The 26,392-nt window shown below is 36.1% G+C and overlaps 1 protein-coding gene and 1 non-coding gene across 2 annotated transcripts in view; one reads left to right on the top strand and one right to left on the bottom strand.

Annotated features, from left to right (window-relative positions):
- Positions 1-785: 785 nt before the first annotated feature.
- Positions 786-879, bottom strand: trnai-uau (transfer RNA isoleucine (anticodon UAU)). Its single transcript has 2 exons — positions 842-879; positions 786-821 (listed from the first exon to the last, which is right to left on the bottom strand). It is a non-coding gene; the product is annotated as a tRNA-Ile (tRNA).
- A 13,190-nt stretch (positions 880-14,069) lies between these two features.
- sema3e (sema domain, immunoglobulin domain (Ig), short basic domain, secreted, (semaphorin) 3E) overlaps positions 14,070-26,392 on the top strand; it is a 66,901-nt gene continuing 54,578 nt past the window's right edge. Inside the window, exon 1 of the mRNA XM_088647167.1 lies at positions 14,070-14,754. Coding sequence (XP_088503293.1) covers positions 14,643-14,754 — 112 coding nt within the window. The 5' untranslated portion in view covers positions 14,070-14,642. The remainder of the gene's footprint in view (positions 14,755-26,392) is intronic.

Below are 26,392 nucleotides of genomic sequence, written 5' to 3' on the forward strand. Positions count from 1 at the left end.
TTTTTTGTTCTGTGTGTAATAAACCACTTTTCATTAATTAAGGGAAATTAAATATTTGAGTAATCATCACGGATTTTGGTTGTGCATTTTTAAACATAGAACTAATGTATTGTAGTAGAAAAAACAGTAAATAGTAAATGCTATATTGTATGTTTATTCTGATTAAATATACTGATGGAAAAAGAAACCCAACACCTCCTCATGCACACTCTGGCCCACCTGTCTGCATGGAACAGGCTGAAGAGTGACTCAGCCATGAAGAGGACCTGATGCCACTGCTGATGAGTATCGCAGCCTCTGTCTGGCCCAAGCCTGTCGGGTGTGATGTCTAGGAGGTGTGAGCAGAGGGCCTCTGACAGGTCGCCCTGCTCTAAGGCCAGCAGCATGTAGCCTCACTGTCTCGTCACTGATGCGGGCATTGTGTCTCTGGCAGTTTCAGCAGCAGTACGGGTGGCAGATCTAAAACAATCTCTCAAATGGACCAGTGTGATGTAATAATAATAATAATATTGCTTTATTAGCCCTATACAATTTCTTGCATTAGGAATTTGTCTTTTCACATACCCCAGCTTGCTCTCCCTGAGACACAGACAGGGAGAGAGAAGCTTGGAGTCAGAGTGCAGGGTCAGCCATTGTACAGCACCCCTGGAGCAGTTGGGGTTAAGGGCCTTGCTCAAGGGCCCAATGGAGTAGGATTACTCTGCCAGCTGCGGGATTTGAACTGGCAACCTTCCAGTCACAGGCACAGATCCTTAGCCACAGAGGCACCGCTCCGCCCAAGACACTGTTCCAGGTGAGGCTCAAACTCACAACCTCAGCATCACTCCACTGTGCACTGCTGTATAAGTACTGTGCGCTGACCGATTGCGCCACTGGAGCTGTATACAGTGTGAGAAGAAAGGCACCGCTGGGATTTGAACCCAGGATCTCCTGTTTACTAGACAGGCGCTTTAACCAACTAAGCCACATCACCGGCAGAGCACAGTGCCACCTGGACCTCGTTGGGTAAAAGTGCACCTAACAAACTTTCGTGTGATTGGCAAGTTAAAATATATAGTATTTTCATTCCATGTTGCGTTTCCTTTTTCCATCAGTATATTTTCAGACAGTAGAAAACAGCTAAGGTTTTGTTTAATAGATTCTACCAGTCATTTTCTTTGGACAATGCATATGCATATCTGAAGACTACTGTACAGTTTTTGTCAGGTTTATACAATCCATCACTTTCGTTTAGAGAACTCCCAAGAGTCACAAAAAACGTGTCCCAAAAATGGGTTATATTTACATTTTTAAAATGGTAAAGAACTAGTACAGCACTTTTTGCATGTTGCATTTGCTGAGAGCGGGAATTTACTTTAAATGCTGACTTTTTAATGGTGAGATTTACTAGGTTCTATGCAATCCTATACTGTACATTATCTGTATTGCATTGAAAATCTATTCTACCATAAAAGAAAATACTTGTAAGAGGGATAAAAACAAACTGAATAAGGACAAATCCTGCTTTTATAATGTACAGAAAACCAATACTATGAGCAAATTGTTGGACTAGGTCCACTTTGTCTTGAAAGTAGGTCAGTCGAAGCTAATCATACAGTAAATCATGCTGTAAAACTGAAGTCTATTTAGATCAGAAATGAGTTACCGGGAATAATTTAGACAGTTTTTAACTGCAATGTAATAGCATAACAGATGCATTGAACACAAAAGACTGGTGTCATGTAGGAATTTGTATGATGGAATCAGAAAAGTGACACAAGGAAAGGCTAAATTTCATTATTTCATTTTCACTTGCAGATACAGTACAAGTCTCCTGTGGGGCAGTGAACGTAAGAGCAGAACAGATGGCATGACTGTATAAAGGCTTGTGGAATTCTAGATCTAGCTACCCAGCCACTAGATCTAGCTACCCAGCTGAACTGCTTTATATTGTACCTTCAAGAACTTGCAATGTTTTCAGATTAAAACATTCTGCTAAGTAAACTAATAATTTTACTTATTTTTACTTGCTTTTTATGCAATATCTTAAAAATATTGTACAGTATATGTTGATGAAAATCTAAATTTAAACATTGTTGTGGTGAAGTTTTATCATGTTTGTATGCATGCTTGTCATTTATTTAGACTATAAGATTTAGTTAAATACAAATAGTGGTAACAATAGCAGGAGATGTGCGTGTGACTGTCTGCTCATGTCAATGTGTGTGCAGCAAAGAAAAGCTATAGGTGGTCAGTTTTAAAGACTACATAGCTAGGTTTTCATGCAGAATGCCTAAGGATCTGTTTAATTAAAGAAGAGAACAGTCAGAAAAAGTTGTATAGAAGTGTCGTGACACTGGCCAGATAAACCCCTCAGGACAAAACATTGTAATAAACCAGCTTCATGTCTTGAGTAAATGAGATCACTGTAACTGTTGGCGTATTATTTTTCTTACAATTAGGAAAATAAATAGAACATCTTGAATCATAAAATACAAATGTAATGAGTTCCTTACTATTCTCAAGGTCTCTTTGACACTTTTTCATAAAAGTTCTTTCCTTTCTTTCCTTCTTAAACTGTGACAACTGACTATACTGACAGTCAGTACATGTTTCTGATCTTTTGGTTTCCAAACAATTTACTAAAGTGAGACAATTCAACGAAGTTACAACCCATAGTGCATTAGTCTTTTTTTTTCATTAAAGAAAATAAGGCACTTTTTTGGAGATTTTTATTCTTTTTATTATTTTTGTAGTACAAAATCCTGCTTATTTTAACTAAACACTACATGATAGGCAATTTCACTTTTACTGGCGAGCAGTAAAGGAGAAATAATAAGTTCCTCTATACCTTATGCTTTAAGAAAGTGTTTTGTCATATGGAAATATACTGTCATTAACATCTATTATGTCCATGTGTTCTTTATTATGCATATGTCACTAGTTTATTACACCATATGTTGTATATACGTACACTCATAGTTTATCTGTAGCATGTCATCATACTGTATAAAAAGGTATAATGGGAGAGTTATTCAGTGACCTCAGCTTTCCACAGAAACCTGCTGCAGTTTTCTTTTTGAATTTTTCCACAGCATACTGTACTCTATGTCACAAAACCAATTCTCAAAAGCCTAATTTTTTCAGTTTGATATATTTTTGGGTTGTAGATTGTGAAGTAATATTTTAACAATTTTGCTGTTTCAACCAATTTATTTTAGTGTCACTTGTGACTTGTAAAGCATGATAAATTGTCTCATGGGGTACCATGACGCTTTAGTGTGTTACTTGTGATAGGAGGCTATTCTGCCTATCCTGCTTAGTTTTTTTGCAAGTCTGGCTTAATTATTGTTATTCCTGCTACAGACAATTTAAATTATTCTATTTAAAGTAAAAATGAATCTGTTGTTCTTTAATTGTTCCTTTTTTGTTCATTCACATGTTTAGTAATACCCTGGATTATGTGTGTGTTAGTAGTGTGATGGTCTTCCTGTTCTGTGCCACTTGTGCCAGTAGTTGGTTGTGCAAAATTCCAGTCTGATGTATCTGATTTTAAGCAGTGAACCTATTATTATTAAAATAGTGTTTCTATAAAGCTTCATGAACTTTATTGTTTAGTTCAATTCTTTTATCTTACAACAGACACACAAAATAATTGGAAAGTACATTTCAACTCAAAGGCCTTTAAAATGAAAAATCTAAATCCTGTCTTTAAAATTGCAGCCATCATTTTTGCATACTTAGATGTTTTGCCAAACACCAAAAGAGAACTTAACTAGTTTTCATTGCAAAGAAAACCTTACAATTGCTATGATTTGATTTGCATGAAAACATTACAAAGCTGCCAGCTGTGTAGGATTGTATATACCCAAACACACTTGAAAGGACAGAATAACAGGTTATTTTAACAGATGGAACCACTTAAGAGGAGTAGCCCGCAGTTAAAGGAATGGAAGAAAAAGATGAGATATAGGATAATCATGTAGCTAGAGTAAACTTAATCCTTGTTAAGTGATACTTTTAATGTATTTTTCTTACAACAATAATGTTTTGAAAGTTGTTGTTAGATATAGAAGGAGATATTAGCAATACACTGAATGTTAGAATGTCAGAACAAAAAAGACATCTGCCTAAAACAGACAACTTTTTAACAGTTAACAGCCCATTGTGCTATCGGTCGCTTTCATGTAAAAGAAAAAAAAAATATCTATAAAGTATATAGAAATGCTTCACAGGAAGATTCTGTGTAAAAAAAAACAACAGACATCCATTTTTTAATATTCTAAATGTATAATAATATTTAGGTTATTCTAGTAAATTATTATAACTATATTTAGATTATTTTAGTAAATGGAAAAAAAAGCTTAAAAGAGTGTATTACAATCTGTGACAATTATGTGATAGTGATTATCTGATAACGTAGATGCCAGGAGTATTCAAGCAACTTGTATGAAAAATGTACTATGTAGACAAATGGAATTTAGTGCAATAATATAGGTTAGAAAACATACAGTAATGTGCAAGTGTTCTCACAGACGATGACAATGACTCTCAAAATATGTAAATAGATACATTATGACCATACTTCTCTTCAAAATGGATTTTATTATACAGTGGAGAAAACAGGCAGAATATACACAGAAGCACAGTTACTAAGTCATTTTTTTCTGTTACTGAAAATCTTTATATGTAATATACTATAATCGGGTTACTTGCAATACAAAGTAGTGAGTACGGTATGTGTCTTATGTTAGTATTTGACTTCCCTGCTGGTGGTGCTAATAGCCAAACTATCAAGAAGACTACCCCACGGCCACAGGGCAGTAATTATTAGGTTGTTGTTTGATGAAAGTGAGAAATAATGTGATAATCATAAGAGAATGACAACATAATTTAGTAAGAACTGCATATTCCAGACAAACAATTCTGCATAGAGTTTTATAAAGTCAAGTTCTGATATGGTTTTCTTAGCCTAAAAAAAAAGATCTGCAAAAAAATGTATTATTATTATTATTATTATTATTATTATTATTATTATTATTATTATTATTATTATTATTTTAGGTTAATTTATAAAATAAAGGGGGAAATAAAACTAAAATGAATCTAAGTGTTACTCTGGGTGGTTTTCAAAAGAAAAGTGTTAAACTTCAACCGAAATCCTTTAGGGGTGATATTTTAATGACAACATCTGTAAAGGAATAAGAGGTGGTTAGAAAGCTGTCACGATCAAAAACCGCTCCTCTTAAGGGCGCTACAGCCCTTCCTTGTTCTGCCTCATTCCCCGCACCTGTTCCTTATTCCAGCCCCTTTTCAGTTCCCCCTTAAAAGCCAGACGCAGACGATAATCGGGGCTCTACATTGACTCCCGTTTCATGTGAGCCCAGGTCCTGATGCATCTGGCTCCATTATGCTTTTAACTTTCTGTTCTTGTTCCTGTTCCCGTTCCCCCAGCCGGTTCCGACCCAGTTCCTGTTTTTAACCTCCTGACTCGGATGGATCGCCTGGCCATGGACTCATGCTTATTCTTGTTTCTGGATATCTCTTTGGACTCTTCCTGGATTGTTTGCCTCGGCCACACCTTCCCCGTACACCAGCACACCAAGGACAAGCTCCCTGTCTCCATTCCCGTCTCCTGCTTTTCCCCCAATGTTTCCTCACTACTCCAGATTGTGTCGTCTGCATAGGGCCCGGAAAGAACTGTTCCTGACAAAAGCCTGGTCTTGGAACAGATCACTATGAAGAGATGGAATGCTGGTTTGGTGAGAGGAGGTGGCAAGGAAACCAGGGAGTAGGAGAAGGAAAGACAATGAGATACTGAAAAAGACCTAGCGGAAGGCATAGTGGGTCACAAAAAGGATTATTCCATGCTAAAAAACTTAAAGAAATACAACGGTAGAGCCTCACCTGAATAAGGCTCCATAGCCAAAATATTGTGTCTGCTTTCTTTTCATTCCAGGATGGAATAAACCTTTACTTGGTCCTTCCCAGCCAACCTGCCTTTGCATGCTGATGCAGATACCTACTTAAAATGAATCTAGCTCATATTTGTGCTCTTAACTAAGTTGCAGGCTTCCATCACTAAACACTGGAGGTACTGTACTGTATGTATCCTGCCGCAGGTATGTTTATATTTAATCTTAAGTTGAAAACACCATTCAGACAAAAATAGAAAAATGACTTTCCCAACTCGCACTCCATTATTTCTGTTATTTTGTTATTCCTAGCAGGTTACATTATTGTATTCAATTTCCTTGTCTGTCCTATGTAGTTCAATTTTTCTCTTCAGTCTCACATCTTCCCATAGTCTGGTTTCTCTCTCTAGTCTCTAATATTTCTGTATTCCATTCTACAGTTTAAATTCTGTGCTAATGCTATATCAATATACAGCTTCCTGGATGCGGCAGCCTTCTCTGACCCTACACTTCTTCCTAGCTGATAGACGTGTTCACAGCCAGCTCAATAGTCGATTTATATACTGTAAGCTGGAACATTACACACAGCTATTCCCTGCATCTGTGTGGAAATGAGTGCTGATGTTCTCCTGCAGCCATCTGCAGGCAAAAATGTTGAGAGAACAGGGTAACGTTGTTGGGGAACTATTGTACCATTCTTCCTCCACAATGCCCATCACAGCATCACAATATTTATTTGACATAGTATTTTCATGCAAATAAAAATCCATTATGAAATGAGTCTTCTAGTGTTTAACTAGTTTAAAACAATAAAACATCCTTCCCAGGCTGCTATCAAACACTCAAACATGTGAAAATGATGAATTAACTAACCCCAACAATCTCAATAAATCAACTCATTATCACCTAATGTGAAAGAGGACATTTTTGTGGCCTCTAGTGGGGGGGAGGGTAGTTACTTTATTTTCCTCTGTTGCATTTTTCATCAATCTACTGTATGTGCTTTAGTGCTGATTCTAGGGAGCTATTGTGTTTCATTTGTCAGACAAAGATATTTTACTATTCCATAGATCTGTCTTACAGTTTTATGTAGCAATGCCACATTTGGTGTCATTTTATATGGTGTCATTATATATGAAAGCAGCAGCAGGCTTACTCAAGACTTGCCTTTGCCATTTCAGACAACAGCCTTAACCAGGTGGCATTGTTAATTCAGTGATAGAATTCATGTCTGCACATACAGATGCAGCCATTCAAAGTGCGCGGTACAGACACGTATCGGAGGTAATTGGCTACGGCGTCGCGCATCGTGACGCAAGATGACGCGGGGTACCGCGGTACGTGATTGGTTGACCGACAGGGGCACTCGTGGTCCGTTGGTCTGTCGTAGAAAGATTTACAGTAAATATGTAAATATGTCTTTACTGTGCCCGTTGTAGTATTTAATATTTATATGGAATTTTACCACTGAAGGGAAATCTTAGTGCCTGAGCATAAAAAGAATAGGAGCATACTGCAACACGTGTGAAGGCCATAAACGATATTAATTTTGGAACTTAAACATACAGTATATGGCTGGTCTTGGTACTTTAAAGTAAAAAATACACACCAGTATTCCATTTCTCCCTAAACATTTTAAGCATCGAAGTCTTTAACTAAAGAGATACCGGAGTCAACAAGCATACTTTTAGAATTTGATTAATAGGGAATATAATATGGAATCGCGTATCTAAAGAATTTAATAACGATATGATTATATTCGTGTACTGCGACAGGGCTGTGTAGGGCTGTTTCGCCTCTCTCTTCATGCGACTGTACCAGGAAGAGGATTTCTTTCTATTCGAAACGTGTATTTTAAAAGTTTACAGCGTACACAGATTTCTAAACTGATCAGGATCATTATCTTTGTCTTATGCATAATAATGTTCACCGCTCTGTCCAGCAAATTAATAATAAACTTTATTTTATATAGCGTTTTAAACGAATAAGTAATTAGATTGCTCATAAACCTAATCACTTGCTTTTTCTTTTTATTTAGGCTCAGATTTCAACTATAGATCGTATTATTAATAACCATAATAACAACCAACCAACAAAAACAACCATATAAACATAATACCAACCAAAAACATAGATAACAACCACAATACAAAATCAAATATATCAAACCATTATACTCTCGCAAATTCCTCCAATTATCATAATCCCGCCCCTTATGCAAAACCAAACCCTCCTCCCATCCCAGTTTATCCTATTTATCATAGTCAAAGTCATGTATTTTAAAAATCTTAAGATTTTTATATTTATGTCTTTATTTAGTGGTTTCATTAGTGACAAAGGCTAAAAGGGCTTTTATGTAAACCATGTTTGCTATTAATTCATTCAGGGCTAAAGTATGTTCATTGTCTTCAAATGAAAGAAGGGTTCCTTTAGCCGTGGTCGGGTTGAAATTAGAAGCTTGCCACGTCCGGACTGTTACACCAACGTATTAGCATGTTAAAGCGATTTCATTGAGGAGCCTCGACTTTCTTAACTAGTACTGTACTTACTGGGTTTTTGAGGGGGGGGGGGAGGTGTCTTTCGCTGGAACTCTCGCCTGCTTCTACTTTACTAGTACAACCCCCTCTCTGCCGGAGTGCTGGCTGTGACGAATTAAACCGGTTTCACAGGTATTTCAAAGTAGGAAGTACAGTGTTAACTGGTAGCTGGGCTCCTCAATGAAATCGCTTTAACATGCTAATGCGTTGGTGTAACAGTCCGGGCGTGGCAAGCTTCCAATGTCAACTCGACTCGATTGGAAGACAATGAACGTATTTTAGCCCTAAATTAATTAATAGCAAACATGGTTTACATAAAATACATTTTTCCAAGAAAGTTTATAATAATACGATCTATAGTTGAAATCTGAGCCTAAATATAAAGAAAAAGCGTTTTCAGAGAGCAATCACACTGTGTTTTTGTAGAAAAAGCGATTAGGTTTATGAGCAATCTAATTACCTATTCGCTTAAAACGCTATATAAAATAAAGTTTATTTAGAGATGAATGATCAGTGTCGCAGTTTAAATAATTTTCGTAGGAGGGCTTGGACAGATTCCAAGTGCATTTTTTCAATTTACGTTGCATTGTCCAATGTGCTGTTGTAATACAGTTTAGAATACAGTTAGTCTAAGCTTTATCAGCTTTATTTATGGGTTGCAATTTAGAAAAAGTCCAAAACCGCACTCAAAATGCAATTTAGAGCTTTCTGGCAAGAGGAGACACCCAAATTATAATGTAACATGCCACTGTTTGTGCATGAACAAAGTTATACTGCAATTTTCCTTAGATACGCGATTAAAAAAAATAAAGTTTTTGATTCCCCGGCGGAACACACTCCATAAGAATCAGCGCTTTTATACAGTATATTGCCTTTAAACACATATATTTAAACTCGCGTTAACGATTTAAATCAAAACGCGATTCAAATCAATATAAATGTTTATTTTGTAACGCATAGGTGACTATTCATTGTTATTAAAAAGACTTAAATTCGATCATGTTGTGATATTTAGAAATATAAATTTGTTTTGATGCGAGTGAGGTTTTATTTAATCTCTGACCAAGGGAAACGTTTCATTTTTTCAAAGAAATGTTTGTTAAAAAATAAAGTCATAGTTCCATGGGATTCAATCACAGACCATGTGACATGGGAGTCAGGAAACTAACACACAGCGCCACCAGATTTGAAAATGCTATAAAATAATGTGACTAGGCACAGAACAAGTTTACAGCACAGTACAATAATAAATGCTGACCATGACTTTAGAAGCATAAATTACCTTACACTCAATTTAAACACAAGCTGTCTTTAGCCCTCTAAGCTGGTTCATACAGAAATGTAGAGATCCAAGCTCAGAACACACGGCTTCATTAGCGAATACATATGCAGGACAACTAGAGAAGACGTTTTACAGAGGATGGATTTTTAGAAACATCCCATCAGTGACATCACTGAAGTCAACTCCTAGGTACTGTAACTGTCGTGTGGATAGTTTCACAAGAATCAGACAAAGGTTTAAGCATCGCTTGTTCTAGATAAAACTGCAAAAAAAACAACAACAACCCATAATGTACTTCTTTGCGGCTCTGTTTGCCCAAATCATATATTCACAACGTGAAATTTAGAAAATAATATTACGTAACCAAAATCCGCAATATGGAAACAGAACCTGTGTAATTGTTGATAGATGATGTACTCGTAACATTTTACAAGACGAACTACAACATTAAAAAAATGACTTGTATGTACTTGATATCTCTAATCAATCCACGGCGACATTGTTAAAGCAGAGTCCCAGCACAAAACGAAACTAAAACGCCCTTGGCATACCGTTTCGCGCTTCTTATTAGTTGCTCAAAAGTAATTTGACCGTATGAAATGCATAATATAAACCTAGAAACATATACGTGAGCAGTATTTACGTAGTATCGGTGTTAAGACATACCTCTCAAATACTGTAAATCAAGTTAAAAATATCTCAAGACCGATTCTGGTCATAATGAAACCATGTTTCGTGTATGTTTTCTTTAAAGTACCGAGACCAGCCATATACTGTATGTTTATGTTCCAAAATTAATATCGTTTATGGCCTTCACACGCATTGCAGTATGCTCCTATTCTTTTTATGCTCAGCTACTAAGATTTCCCTTCAGTGGTAAAATTCCATATGAATATTCAATACTTAAACGGGCACAGTTAAGACATTAAATATACATATACATACTGTATACAGTACAGTTTTCATACGGTAATATGTTTATGTTCCTAAATCAATCTCTTTTATGAGCATGTGAAAGGCATGGTGAATCGATTCTCAAAAAATACTGTACTTTGCATGATTGGAAACGAATGCGTGATTGCGAAATGCAGTGGTGTTACTTTCAATGAAACGGTCAATGAAAAAAAGAATGTTGACCAGGGCAATACTTTGAGTTTACACTTACAGCTTGTCCAAGGTCATTCATTATTAATACTATTAGTAATATCTTCGTTAAAGACTTTGATGGCGACAGCTCAAACATGAGAGGTTGAGCTTTATTAGCTCCACCTTGCGGAAATTCCGGATACTATTATTTTGCTTGTCGTATTATAGGAGAATTTACGGTAACTAGCGGTATTTACCGGTAACTCGCGGTATTTACCGGTAACTTGCGGTAGACTGCGTACAGCGGACCGGAAAATAATGCGGTATCGCCCGCGCATTTTGAATGGCTGCATCTGTAGGGTAACATTTCTTATCCATCACCAGGGAGCTAAGAGCAGAGACATGCAGAGACCTTTTGGTGGGCAGTGGCTCAAAAGGGAAGAAGGGGCACATTCTGGGGCAGGATTTGTTACATTAAAGTATCCTGGACACAAATCAGTGCCCATTTGTATTTCTATATTACCGTAGAAATCGCTGTAAATACGTCTCATATAGCCTGTACAGTTTTTGTAAACAGGCTACAGGCAGTTTTAAAATATTAATCAAATCTTAAGTCATACAACATTTACTGAGGTAATCATTCTTGTAAGGCAAGATGCTTCAGTTATTGAGGTGTACAGTACGTAGAATGTAGCCTAAGGAACTGGCTTTTTTGATGACAATGTACTGTACCTGTTTGTCTGCCGCTAGTTGTGACCAAGTTATGAAGTGATGTACTCCCTTTAGCTGCCTCCCTAAATTCCTTTTTTTTCTTTCTACTTCCTTTTTCTGAAGGCATGCTCTCCTGTTTCTGTGACTGAACAATATGTACAGCATACTGTACAACAAAGAATATGCATGTCAGCTGTTTCTATCAGATACAAAAAGACTGGCTTGTCTACTCAGTTCACAAAATTTTCTTAAGAAAATTTAGTTAACTAGCCATGCAGAAGCCATGCAGAAACCATGCAGAACCCTAAGTAGCCATGCAGACAATAACGTGGCGAGTTCATCGGTTTGCAAACTTAGTATAGGTGAATGAAAATAGTCTTTCTTAAACACAAAATGCTCAATACGACACCCTTGGTGTGTTACTTTTGTACAGTCCTTCTGAAAACTCTGTGTATTTTCTCACCATTCAAAAATGCTTAACACGACCTCCACAGGTGTAGTAGCCTACAATACGTTGCTTATCACTGTTTTTTTCTCCGCTTTTTCCAATGAACAGGAGGCGGGCACTTGTGCTCAGGAGAGATCAATTAGGTCCGACTTGTTTTTTTCTAATGGGAGATCCATACTAAATACAGAAGCAGAATCATCAAGTGGCAAAAAAAATGAAATTGGTTGGACTTTTTTTCTACAAGCAAAAAAGAGTACTTGGGCCAATGAGGGCAAAGGGGCAGGGGTTTGAGCCATTGTAGCCACCCAGTTCTGTACATCCCTGACTGAGAGGGTTCTTAGAAGTGACTGACACATATATGGTTCAGGTAAAATACCATTAATATATTATTTTTGATTCTTTATTTCTAAAACAAATAATTAACTTTCACACCCACTGAGGTAAAATGTGAAAGTAAATAAGACGAGGAGCATCATCTTGGTCTTGGTTCCCTGACACACAAATCACATTTAGTGTCTACTTTTAGTGTCTAATTTTTAATGGATATACATTTTTCATGCAACTGAGACATTTACTGTTTAATAACCAAGGGAGGGTCTTCCACAGAATATCAAAATACTACAGTACAACGACATACTGTAAAGATAGAACAATAATTCTCCTAATGGCAAATTAAGGAAAGCTATACAGCCAATGAACAATCAAAGAAAGCATTCCTTTAATGTAAAGCAACTGTGCAGTAAATTACACCATACGAAATCTCCCATTATAAAGCAACCACGTATCGATACCAATCAGTGGATATCATAACAGGTTCACATCCCACTTGTGAGGAGCCTGACCCCTCTGAATGCCATGTCTCAGCATTGGCTAAGCCAGCAGCCATATCACCGTGCAACTCACAACTGGCAACCCACTGAAGCTAAGCAGGTGTGAGCCTGGTCAGTACCTGGATGGGAGACCTCCTGGGAAAAACTAAGTTTGCTGCTGGAAGAGCTGTTAGTGGGGCCAGCAGGGGGTGCTTACCCTGTGGTCCATGTGGATCCTAATGCCCCAGTATAGGACACTATACTGTAAACAGGCGCCGTCCTTCGGATGAGACGTAAAACCGAGGTCCTGGCTCTCTGTGGTCATTAAAAATTCATGGCCATTTCTCGAAAAGAGTAGGGGTATAACCTTGGCATCCTGGCCAAATTTCCCATTGGCCCTTACCAATCATGGCTCCTAATAATCCTCCTCTATGAATTGGCTACATTATTCTGCTCTCCTCCCCACTGATAGCTGATGTGTGGTGAGTGTTCTGTCGCATGCCTTGCAGGTGGATGGTGCACATTGGTGGTGGTGGAGGGGAGTCCCCACCCTCCTTTTTTTGTGTGGAGTGTCCAGAAAAGTGCTATATAAGTGTAAGCAATTATTATTCTTATAATAACTGCAGATGATAATATAAATACACAAATTAAAATCCATTATTATCCAAACTACAGTAACAGCTGCATCTATTATAAGATGTCTCCACTCTACTGATCAAATTATTATTTTATTAGTATCATCATTCTTCATTTTGTGGACAATAACCACTATTTACTGCATCATTTTTCTAGACAGTGACAAAAAGTCCTAGGATTTGAAGAACTATACTGTATATTTCCAGTTAGTATTAAAATTTGTATCGAGGTATTTTTGCAGAGACTTGGAAGAAGCCATTTCTGGCCTCTAATATTAAACAATAAAATACATAATGGTATATTTAAACTAATGTTTAACAATGTTTAACTGTTTTAAATCCTATTAGTTTGGTATTTTTAAAATTAAATCATTTCAGATGATTGAAGCCCACACATCTACTGTATTATTGAACGAGGATATCTAACACACCAAGATGTGTTGTCACAACATATTACACAACTTCAGATACTCTTCACAAACACAGAACACATTCTGGTGAAGAGCTGCTAAAAAAACAAAGTGCTCTGTTAAAATCACTGTAGTGAAAAAAAAACCTTGGCTGCACTCCCTACTAACACCAGGGGATCTGGAAGCTCAGAAGAAAAAAGGGAGGATCACTGAGTGGCACGTGGAGTAGAAGTATTTCTTAAAGCAGATCTGCCTTCAATTCCCAGTGAACTTGAGCAGCAGGGACGACTGCATCCCAGCTGGTTGGAACAGTGGGATCCGAGGCACAGAGGGACAAGGAGGAGGGCGGCTGCTTTCTTCTTATTATTAGAGGTGAAAGGTGAATGAAAGCTTGCTGTAAGGCAAAGTAAAAAAACTGGCATTAACTAACTGACAAATATACAAAAAGAACAGGAGGAGCTTTGGATTTTTTTTATAGAAGCATCAGAAGAAACTGAAACAAGAAACAAGGGCTGTTCTACAGTATTTGGAAAGAAATCCTCACACTTGCTGGAAGCAAAAAGCAGCAATTCAATCAGGTTGAAAAGCTGGAGTAGTATTTCCAAAGATTTTTTTTGGTGTGTGTGCTTTGTTTTTCAATGATGAAAAAAAGAAAGTCACCTCAGCATTACACAAATTATTAATATTTTAAAATAATACGACTTTTGTTTTTTTACCATTTTAAGTTAAAGAGCTCACATTGAGCTGTGCATGCTAGGCGGAGCTCTGTTACAAAATAAATCCATTAAAAATTAAAAGGGACATCATTTGGTACAAGTTGCAGCCACAGCATGACTGTAGCTGAGAAGAGGTTCATTCTGGTGCTGGTGCATCTTTGGATCCTGTCGAGTGCAGCACTGGCAACAAGAAACAGCCATCCAAGATTAAAACTGTCTCACAAAGGTAGGTGAAGAAATCAGGTGTGATTTATATCGCTCAGAGCACAATCCAAATACCCCAAGCCTTTTTGTGTGCTGAGACATAAAAAATAAAATGTAGGTGCACAAAATTCAGCAACAACAGTACTTGTAAATGTTGTGTTTAAAGAATTCCATATTTAAAGACCTATTTGTTTCAGTCTTTATATTACCTTGATGAGCTATAGATAATATACTCTCTTTCTGCCTGTCTAAATTGTTATGGCCTGTCTGCGGTCCATTGTATGAAACGTGTGCTTTTCTTTTCTGATATTGATAATATTAATGTAAAATAGAGCATTGAAAATTGACAAATTAAAGAACATATGACATAAGATGAAAGCTTAATTTGTAAACTGTGTGCTATTTCTATATTCTTTTGTTTTGCTTTATCAATATAAGATAAGAATTCTGAATTCTGTTTTGCATTTTATTTTTTTGTTGTTTTACATTTATAGAAATGTAATTTTTATCAGCTTTTTTAAATAATGAAACACTTTTCCTTTTTTTGCTTAAGCAAGTCAATATGTGTGTGGTAAACCAAAAGAAACCAATACATTTTCTGTAATCTGTCATTATCAGACACATATACCTTTGATAATACCACACTCAAAACCATCACTGCACAACCACAGCTTATTGGTCGAAGGAACTGAAATAATCCTCAGTGGTTCTGTGTTGATTGTAAAAGAAGATATTTTTCACATTTTCTTGTCTTTTGTTTCATAATGTTTCATAATTTATTTAGGATTCAACTTCTCTAAAGTTCTTCCTTAATAAATAGATGATAGTAAATCTAAAACTGGTTTTCACTTTACTTATTTGGTCCTTTAATCAGATGATAACATTGACTCACACACAAAATATGAAATAAAGAATATACAGTAGTTAGTTTTTATTTCATCAAATAGGTTTACTCAGTAGAAGCATTTTGTTGAGCATTTTTTTGTATTTCCAAAACCTAGCAAGTCTCACTGCTGTAAAATAAAACTTATTATGGCACTGGATAGAAAATCAAGTACAGTACTTTTATTTTATACCCAAGATATTCTGGCCATGCCACAAATGTGGTTGCATAACTGTAATAAAAAAATCACTGTAATTACTTTTGCAGAAATAGCCTACTATAATGTACATGAGTATAGTCCTAAAAATGCTAAAAAACAGTTTATACAAACTGGCTATTTTGGAATGCAGAGTTGAATAATGTTACAGCAGTTTACCATTACCACATTTAGACAGAAGGCAGAATTTACACATTTAGGACACAACATTTTTTAACATTGGGTGAAAATATCAAACAAATTGATTTGAAGAGAATGTGAAAGGGTAAATTAAAGAAACAGATTAAATATATTTATAAAACCACGGGAACAATTTGTAACCTGTCAGATCAGGGTAAGTAACCTGTGCATTGCTGCTGCTGCATATCCCGAGAGATGTGCAGATCCCACAGTTATATACAGTTCAATAATAGCACAGTATAGGGGACAGTACTGTGGATGGGAAACTACTGTATTTAGAAAAGGTTTACTCTTTTTCACCATTTCTATACTGTATTAACAACTCCTAAACCATGTATTGAATAAGTTTCAATATAAAATATACTGTATTTGTATAAAAATATGATCTGCTTATGATACTTAATGAAACACAACATATCCACAACAATATTTTTTCACTTCAACAAAAGTCTACACTATTTTTTTCCATATTTTTGGTCTATGAAGATAAAAATGCAAATTTCCAAAGTTTTCTGTAAAGATTTACATAATGGTTCCTTTAACCCTTAACTCAAGAAGCTTTTTTTTCTCTTGCTGAGAGTAGGTCTTTGTAATGGTTTGCTTTTAAAACCCAGGGACACTTTCTCTGGCTACTGTACATGTTGTAGCAAGCAGTGAACACTTAGTTTTCATATTGTGCCTTTTGTAAGTTTAAGAGCTTTAGTGAGATAGTGAAAACAATAAACAAAAAAGGTTTAGGTTTCAGATAAAGTCTGGTATGTGAGTTATCACTGAATCATGAATTCCAGAGAAATTCCTCACAAACTTGATTGCCATGATAATGATTGTCCAGCATTTTGACACAGCACCACACGTTACAGTACATGGTTACTACTGGCAAAATTTATAGACAGAATATATCCTGCAGCAACTGTCTTCAACAGCACAGAGGACAGAAAATGGAAGTAACAATAGAATAAAACTATGTGTTTAAAAATGTGGCTCAACACAACAAAATTACTATATGTGGAATTCTATTTGCTGTTGTCATGAAAGAATGAAACTATTTTGGATCTGTACTAGTATTTTGCTTAATTAATTTAATATTATGAAGAGATATAACAGTAAGATGTTTTAATTATTTCCTGAGTGCCTGAGGCATAAATGCCTTTATAACTGACACCTAGTGATATTGGAGAAATTGGCAATCTGATACTACCTCAAGCTTTGCAAAATTGTGTTGCCTGATACAGTGGTTCACATGTCTAGACTGACAACCAGAACAGCAACTGTCACTGAGTGAATAAACATTTAAGCCATAAATGTGATCATAGTAATTGTTGTGTGATGTTGACGTATGTAAATTACCCTGATGCATCAATGTTACAAAAGGTATTTTGCAAAAAAAGCTATGCATTTTGTGGCAAAATGATATTATGACTGCGCCTTTGCAATTTACTTAAAATGAGATCATCACAGACAGTTAAATACTGTATGTTTAGAGCCTATAATTGCAAAAATAACAACAATTTTCCACATGTGAATCTAGATTTACCATACCCACTCTTAACAATAAAAATCAATTATAAAACATGAAAATAAAGTCAAAACATTACAGACACAAAGTTTCATTTTAATGTCCAGAATATTAATACCATGTATTTGAAAACATCTTCAAATATACAAAAAGTGCATTTCAAGGTTTTAATCCCAGAACATTTAAACAGTAATTACTACCTATAGCATGAGGAACAGGTTTTGGCCCTAGACTTTGCCTTTCTGCAAGCAGATGTTGACATAAACCTTTGATCTCCCTGTCCAAATAACTTGTTTGTTACTTCTGACAGGAGTAAAGGCTTCTAACTGAATGAAACAAGCACTTTGATGTTGATGACCACCTGTTGTCAACATACTCAGTCTTTCAAATAGTCAACTCCTGTTTTCTGAAAATGTATGCGTATTCTGCTGATTTGTTTAATCTGAAAATTTGTTAAATATTTAATTATTATAGAAGAATTGAAATAACATAACGATTAACTGAAATTCAGAAGCCAATGCTAAAAAGGAAGGTACTGAAACTGCAATATACAGCACAGTATTATCTAGTATGTACATACTGTAGATAACATGCCAACTTCATGAAAAGCTATTTGCCATGTACTGTCTGTCTTTTAATTTGATTTGTTGTTGATGATACTGTTATGATTCGGTACATCAACAAGAAAGGGATATTTCTCTAGACTACACAGTTCCTCTGTGCTTGTACATTGCCTGGTTTATTCACACATGCATAATTAAATCGGTGAACACTAAAGAGGAAATGCTATTTCACCAAAGTGTCCAATTTTGAAGTTTTGTGGAGTGAGGTGCTTGATTATTATCATATCTACATACAATATTTGTGATGCCCACATAATGCCCACATGCTAACATGGTACCATACAGTTTGCTCCCATACAAATTAAAAAATATGTTTCTGGTAATTCTGAAAACCATTACCTCAGTGAATATGGAGGAGAACAGTTATTTTGTTTACTTGGTGGGGATTCTGAATTCCACTCAGTAACTCTGATCTTTTACCACCATTCAGTGAGTGAGCCCCTAAGTCTCTATTTACTTACGTCTAGGCAGTGTGTATTTTAGGTTCCAGTGTGAACCATGACAACTGGATGTAGGCCAGGAGCACTGCTGTCTGTTCTGGGCAGTCTTTAACCTGAACAACACATATAAAACATAAGAGACAAACTATAAGACTCCCTGTCATTTATGCTAAATAAGCAATGATCTTTGTTCATTACTAAAATTCCACTACTCTCATTACTCACCATTTGTCCTCTAAACCTGTCTAAAACCTATAATATCTATCAAGAGATAAGATTATAAGATTATTCATACTCAAGCTAAAATTATCCCTGTATTGTCTCTCTTGCATGTGTGCTATTCTTGTCCATGGAAATCTCATGACAAAATTCTACAAAATGTATGTTATATTATACCACAGCTTTCCCATGGCCTACAGTACGTACTCTACAGTATTAAAGTTCAGTGAATGTATCCTACAATTAAAGAAGACCACAGCAAAACTATTGTAAAACCATGGTAAAAGTGAAAGCAGTCATTGGTAAATTTACCAGAGTAAACATTCATAAGGGCAACACTGCCACAACACCATCAACCATTATTCTGCTTCAAAAATGTCTTCATCCAAATTTCCTTTTCATAGATAACAGTTTTAGGTAACCATCATCCTAGAACAAAGTATTTTGGCTTAACCAACACATTTCTAAGATTTAAATCTGATTGAGCACCTGTGGGATCAGAAGATTAAACACTCGTCAAAATGCTCCATCCCAACACATGGCCTTGTCAAGCTATGAATCACTGTCATGCAAGCATGGAGTGCAGTGACCCTAAATCATGCGAAGATTATGAGACATTATTACCAGGCTGATGTTTTCTCACACAATACTTATAGTTTATTCAATTTTCCATGTCTGGAGAGCTGGATTGCCTTGTGCAGTGGTCCATATCTTTAACATCACTCTTGTGAGTCTATTGTATGCAAGATTACTGTCAATAAGCAGTTTTGTCTTTTTATCTGGACAAAAGAACTAAACAAACATGGAAACATCCCAGAATTATTATGAGACATGCATTTAATGGCAGGGATGAAAAACATTGTGCTATGTATTTAATAAAACTAATTAAATGTATTTTATTTTGTCAAAACTGTTATATGTACCTACAGATTAAGTTTTGTTATTTGTACTGTACTGTAAATACCAGTCATAAAGATTGTTTTATGGTCTTGAAATCTTTCAGAACTTGCATCATTTTTCCAATGGTAATGCATTTCAATTTTAAACCCACTCCAAATGATTGTGAGAATTATCTGACAATCTTAAAAACATCTTGAGACTAAAATGGATTATCATTTATCCAATATTTTCAAGAAAACTAAAATGAAATACTCTTCACATGATGTTAACTTGTAGAGAAAATAAAAAAGGTCATCATTACCTTTGATAATCCAAGGCAATGTTCAAATTAATGTTCTGAAAATCCTCAAAGTGTGTATAACTAAAGGCAATTAATAACACAAATAAAAATTAGAATGAAAAGGGCATGCATTGAATGCTTTGTGCTATACAGTATATGATTATGCAGAAGAGGGAGTTGTGAAAAGTGAAAGCTTAATTAAAATAATTATTATAACTTGTCCAGAAGAATCATTATTGAAAGAAAGTACACTTATTTATAAGTCATACGTATAACATAATTTATCTGAGAAGTTTGTTTGGGGATTTATTTTCTTCCAGAACATTTTACATTCTGCATACAAATTCTTTATCAGGTGTTCCATGAAATACTTATTTTGACGTTCTGGTTAGAATCTAGTTTTAGATTTTTTTATTTATTTATAAGTGTTCTGTTGTTAATGTTTCTGTCCTCAATGACTGTGAATAACTAGATTTTTGGCTAATTCAGGATTTTCTATTTGTTATGTATCATTCCATACTTTGTAACAACTGAAAGTCATTCTTGTGAAGAGTGGATACTTTAAGGATGCAACGATTATAATTTGAATGTGATTTTGAATGTCCATTTTATCTCAAAGAGTTTTTATTTTCTTTCTCATTTCATCTCTCAGTAGTCATTTATTTGAACAGAATTTAATTGCCTAATCAATGTGCAAAATATTTAATTTAAGAGGATCTGGTTGAGGGGGTGGGGGCAGAATACAGTATTGTAGATATTGATCTGTATTTGATGTCCTTTCTGTAAACTGTATTTTGGTACCATCTGGTTGCCTGATGGTTAAGATGATCAGGGTGATTAGTTTTCTCTGCCTTTAAAATCTAACAATTCACAGGTTCAATGACAGTTGTTAACCACAGGCAGTCCCAAGGTTTACAGCATTCCTGAAAGGTCAGCTGCCCCGCTGCCCCCCTCCCACAACCTTATTGCCTTCCTCATCTTGAAAAGGCTAGTCTCTAGAAGGCAGGCAATATGCTTAACTCAGAACAGCAGCAGACAACATGTCAGGGGGATACCACACTTTGGATATAAGGGAATAATGATTTTAGATACACATTATTTTTAAGAAACACATAAAGAAACTTTTATTAGGCATAGTCCTGTACCTTTTTTTACATTTGATCACATTTTACATTTACTCTCACACATTTCTGAAAAACAAAATATTCACAACATATGAATGCCTTTATGATATGGGGACATTTGGAAATCTAACTGACAGAGACATTTCTATAGAATAGCTGAAGCTGTCATGAAAATGGAACTGGTCATCTGCTTTGGAAAATTAAATGAAAATCAAATATTTTCCAAGCAGTAGGGCAGCAAAGCTACAGAAATAACAGTAGTTAAAAAACAGTGATAACATTTTAATTGAATGCAGCAGTAACTAATCAGGAGCAGGGAACTTGCAATTGTTAAATGGCAAATATAAAAACAATATGCTGCTGAAAGTAGCACTACAGATGCTTTCAGATATGAAAGTACAGATTCGTAAATATTTTAAAGCTTCTCAAACAATATCTGTGAATGAACCGAGGTTTTGAAATAACATCCAAATGTTTTGATGGGTGAAAAGTCATTATCTTTAACTTGGTCAAATAAACATACTTCACCATGCATATTTTTACAGTAATTTGTAGCTCTTAAAAATTCAATCCAATGCTATTAAGAGCTCTCCTGGGCTATACACTATGTCTGAGTTACATACTATAAATACAGTTCCAGTTTGTTCACCATAATCATTGGAATTCTTCAAGCAATTCAGCTTCTGGTAACTTTTGTGTTTGACATATACTGTAACTTAGTGGCAGTTTTATAATGCTCTCTATATTTATATAACATGCTGTATATATAATATTTATATTTTATATATAAACAGCAGATTCTTTGAAATAAGACAGTGGCCACAGGAGGAACATATATAAAGATTACATTCAACACATTCAATTACTTAATGTTGCTGTAATATACTATATACTGTCTATAGTCACTCAAGTGAGTTACTTGCTTTAAGCTAAGATAGTTATTTAAACATTTTCAGAGATGTACTTTTTCTTGCCCTCAGACATCAGATATACTCTTCAGAAAAGAAGTAAAAGGGTATTTTTTACATTCTAATAGAACATTCTAGAATACAACAAAAGTAAATGCAGAAAAAAGTGTCATAAAAGGGAAGCTCGCACAAATGAGGAATAGGGGCAAATGTAATAAAAGGTTATTTGAGCAAAGCTTCTAGGTCCCACAGTGGACAGTAGCACATGTGGATTTCATATTTTTTTATTTATATTGGAATGTTTTGTTAAAGTATATAAAATTTCAAGAAAAATGTTGGTTTGAGCTCCACTTAGCTTCAGGTAAAACTTTCAAGGTTACTGTATATGTATATGTATACTGTATGTATATGTAATTTTAGACATGCCTGAGAGGTGATTTTTTATTCTGGCTTGTGGGGCAGAGGATGCGCAATTTGTGATTACAAAGAGCAGAGATCATGTAGGATACTATATAACTATATCAATATAGTTTAGGAGCTACATACAACACATTAACAACTAAAGCATTTGTCTTAAATTAAATACAAATTTGAGATTATGTCTGTTACGGACAAGTTCTGCAATCCGTATCGGGTTTTGTACTAGACCCTATGCGATGTGGTAAGAGCTGGAGGAAACAGGAGGCGTGGTGTGGGAAAACACAATGGGTTTAATGATGCACAAAATAACAGTGACAGTCCGTGATACAGGGGGAAACAAAGAGTGACGTCCAAATCCGAGCAGGTCCAAAGGAGGGTCAGGGCACAGTCCAAGAGTCCATTAGCAGTAGATTCATCTTAAGACATGACAAGGTTAAAACCCCCAGGAATGGGGAAAACACAAACAGACAACCAACATGAAGATCCTGGGATAACGGGGCGAGGTCCTCCAGACCCCAGCCTCAGAACACGGGAGGTCTCGGGGATGAGACCTATGCCCTCAGGAGACAGACGTAGGGTATCCTGGTGCTAGGCGGGCCTCGTGACTTCTGTCCCTTAATGTTGAACCCTGAGCCCTGTAGAAGCTAAGAATAAATAGGGGGAGACACAACAAGGCACACCTGGAACACATATTAACGATCACAGGGAACCATTGACTGGAGTAAAATGGAGCGCCCTCTAGGGGAGGGATGTCAGCCGTAACAATTTCTTGCTTGGCTTGAGAAGACACTATGGCCATGTGGTGTTCTTTCTGCATTAGTAGTGGTGAAGGGTCACTTCATTAAAGAAAGCTTGAAGCTTCCATGTTATTCTTTCCTTGCCCCACCTAAATGATGATCTATCTAGACATCTCCAAGCTCTTTGTTCACGGTATCACAGGCTGAGGGACCAATAAGCACAGTTATGCCACTCCTAGGAGAACTGAACCCAACTCCCTGTGATATCCCTTTTATAACTCAGCTAGAAGCTGCAGGCACACCTCCCTCATGTCCAGACAATATCTGCCTCTTGAATACAACTTAAAGATGCTGACTTCTTAACCTCACACCACTAGGCTGTATCAAACCCACTGCACTGTCAAAGAAGTGGGAATAGACAGGCAGCCCCCATTTATCTCCTCATACAGCAGCGGTGTTCCTTTTAGTCTCATCTCCTGCCCTCTGTTTTTCAGCCACAGGTTACTCCTTCACTCTAATATGTAGCTACTGGTTCACGTCTCTCGAATGTGGTTATCCTACTATCACAACAGCATTGTATACACCATACTTAAGCACTACCAGCAGCCAGCAACTAGACAGACCCTCCACCACTCTTCATGTAAAGTTTTGGGGCTTCATGTACAGCCTCAAACATCCTCTCTTGTTTTCCAATGAGTTTTACTCAGTCTGGCATAACAAACAGTAGAGAGGTCTTGAAGCCAGACAGGCCTGTTTGGTCAGAATGCCTTTGGAGCTTCAGGCTGTCATTCACGGATGGATCCCCTCCAGGTTCCTAGCTTATAAAGTTGCTTCCCTTCCAGAGAAAATTGCAACCTCCTCAGCCTGCTGTCTTCCAGCACACCATTCACTCTAAAGCAACTGTCAGTTTCCTGTTGGATACATGTCTCCAAATCTCACAGAGGCCTCGCCTCGGCCCTTCACGTACCCTGCCCTAGCTGGCATTACAATATCCTAAATCACTTCTTTCAAAGCATGTCCAGTTGGGAGCTACTGTACACTCAGTTAGAGATATTTCTGGGAGTGTCATTGAATCTTAATATTAAACAAATCAAACTTTTCCTGAAAATTCCACGAGTTTTCTTCTTTTATGAAAATAAAGAAAATTTGTATCTATCCAGGCTTAGCTGATAACTAATGAAATATCAGAAGATCTTTGGCATCTTGTAATTTCCAAAATGATCTTTAATAATTTTCTGGAAAGAAGTCACAGATGTACAGTAGTTCACTCTCCCAGCCAACTGTTATTTTCTCAACATGTCAGAAAGGAGCTGTGTTTAATTGAATGAGGTGTAGTGGTGGGAACAGAGTCCTTGCCTGTTAAGAAACCAACATTTTGCAGTAAACTAATTAAATCTTTTACACTGCTAAAGCAGCATCTGTCTGAATTTCTGTATTATTCCTTAAAAATGTTAAGCTTTGTATAATGTGTCTGAAGATTAAGCAAACCATCTTTCTAACACATCCTAACTTTTTGCACTCATTGCACTGCAGTTCTTTCTATAGTGCTGTAAAGCTAATATACTGTACTGCATAATATTCCTTATAGCCTGTGTAAATATGTTAAGTCAAAATCACAAGAATTCAAGTTAACTTGAATGTGAATTAAGATCGATTCATTAAGATTCAAATCATCCGCCTATCAGTGTAGAGAATTCTCTTAATCTGCAGAGTATCTGGAAACCGTGTTACAGTATATACAGCATATACTGTATAAATGTGTATGTAAAGTGCTACAGTTTGCATACTGTCTCTGATCTTACATTTATTATTTGGGTTACACTGTTGTCCAGAGCAATTTATATTTGTATTCATTTATACAGGCAAGTGTTTTAGTAGAACAGTTTAGATTAAATAAGTTGCACAAGAGTACTACCAGTACTGTCTCAGTGGGGATTTAAACCCACAGCCTTCCAATTACAACTCCAGAACCATAACCACTACTCTACACTGCTGGGATGTATGCTACTGCATTTAATCTTTTTCTCTGCTTTGTGTTCTAAATTGCAAAAACATTGTGAGACTCACCATAACCCAAGGAACTGTGTGTGGTTTTAGTTTTTGTAGTGGTTTCCTTAGCCTATAGCCTAAATAGGACAAAGACTATACAGTATAATGATGTTTTAAAATGGTGTTCAGTCAAGGGCAGCTGAGCTATGTAGATCATCCAGGAGTAAATCCACCAAGGAATGCAATGTTCCCAACTGTAATCTAATTATAGTTTTGTCTAATGCATTTATTTCCATCTTTCTTTTTATGGTCTCAACTCATGGCATTAATACATTTAGACTAGAAAACAAAAAGAAGAAAGAAAACCAAGAGGGGCAAGTCAAGTTGAACATGATTTACAGTGGTTTGTATGTTCCCCCCATGCTCGTGTGGGTTTCTAGGTGCTCTGGTTTCCCCCCACAGTCCACAGTCCAAAGACATACTGGTACAGTAGGTCAATTGACTTCTGGGAACATTGGCCCTGTAATGAGTGTGTGTCTGCATCTTATACTGTATGTCCCATGGTAAACTGCCATCCTGTCCAGGTTTTATCCTGTGTTGTATATTTTACTTGTCCAGTTAGTCTCAGACTCCCATGCAACCCTGAATTGGGCAAAAAGGTTAGAAAATGGATGGAAGGGAGGATCAGGAGTGCCTAGGTTATGATGCTAAAAAAACACTAGCCTACAAACAAAATGAGATCCTTTTTATTTTAATATACTGTAGTAAAAAATAGTTTGTCTTACATATCCTTTGATGAGCCTCACTGAGTACTTAAATGCATTTTTATTGAGCATTTTCTTGGATTATACTACATTCTTGTCAAGTCTCTGTGACTTTCTATTTCAAAATATGCAAATGGTAACACACTAAGATGTACAGTACATACTTCAGATGTATTGTAAAAGCAGAAATGACACAAAATAACCATAATTTTAATCGGTGGATGTAAGATTAAATAATGAAATAATAAATTGAACACTATGAAATGAAAATCAAAGAGAAAGTGAGAAAACGAGAAAACAAAATCTTGTAAAAATTGTTTTGCCTTATTATTTCAGTCCAAAGTTCTAGACAGATTTATATTATAACATTCTAACCAGAATTGATTGCACTAAGAATTATTTTAGATAAATGCCAAAACAAGGTACATTTATAACTGTAAAGACATTCTCAACTGTATTT

The sequence above is a fragment of the Lepisosteus platostomus genome, chromosome 9 (assembly GCF_059453375.1).
Source record: "Lepisosteus platostomus isolate fLepPlt1 chromosome 9, fLepPlt1.hap1, whole genome shotgun sequence".
NCBI lineage: Eukaryota > Metazoa > Chordata > Actinopteri > Semionotiformes > Lepisosteidae > Lepisosteus > Lepisosteus platostomus.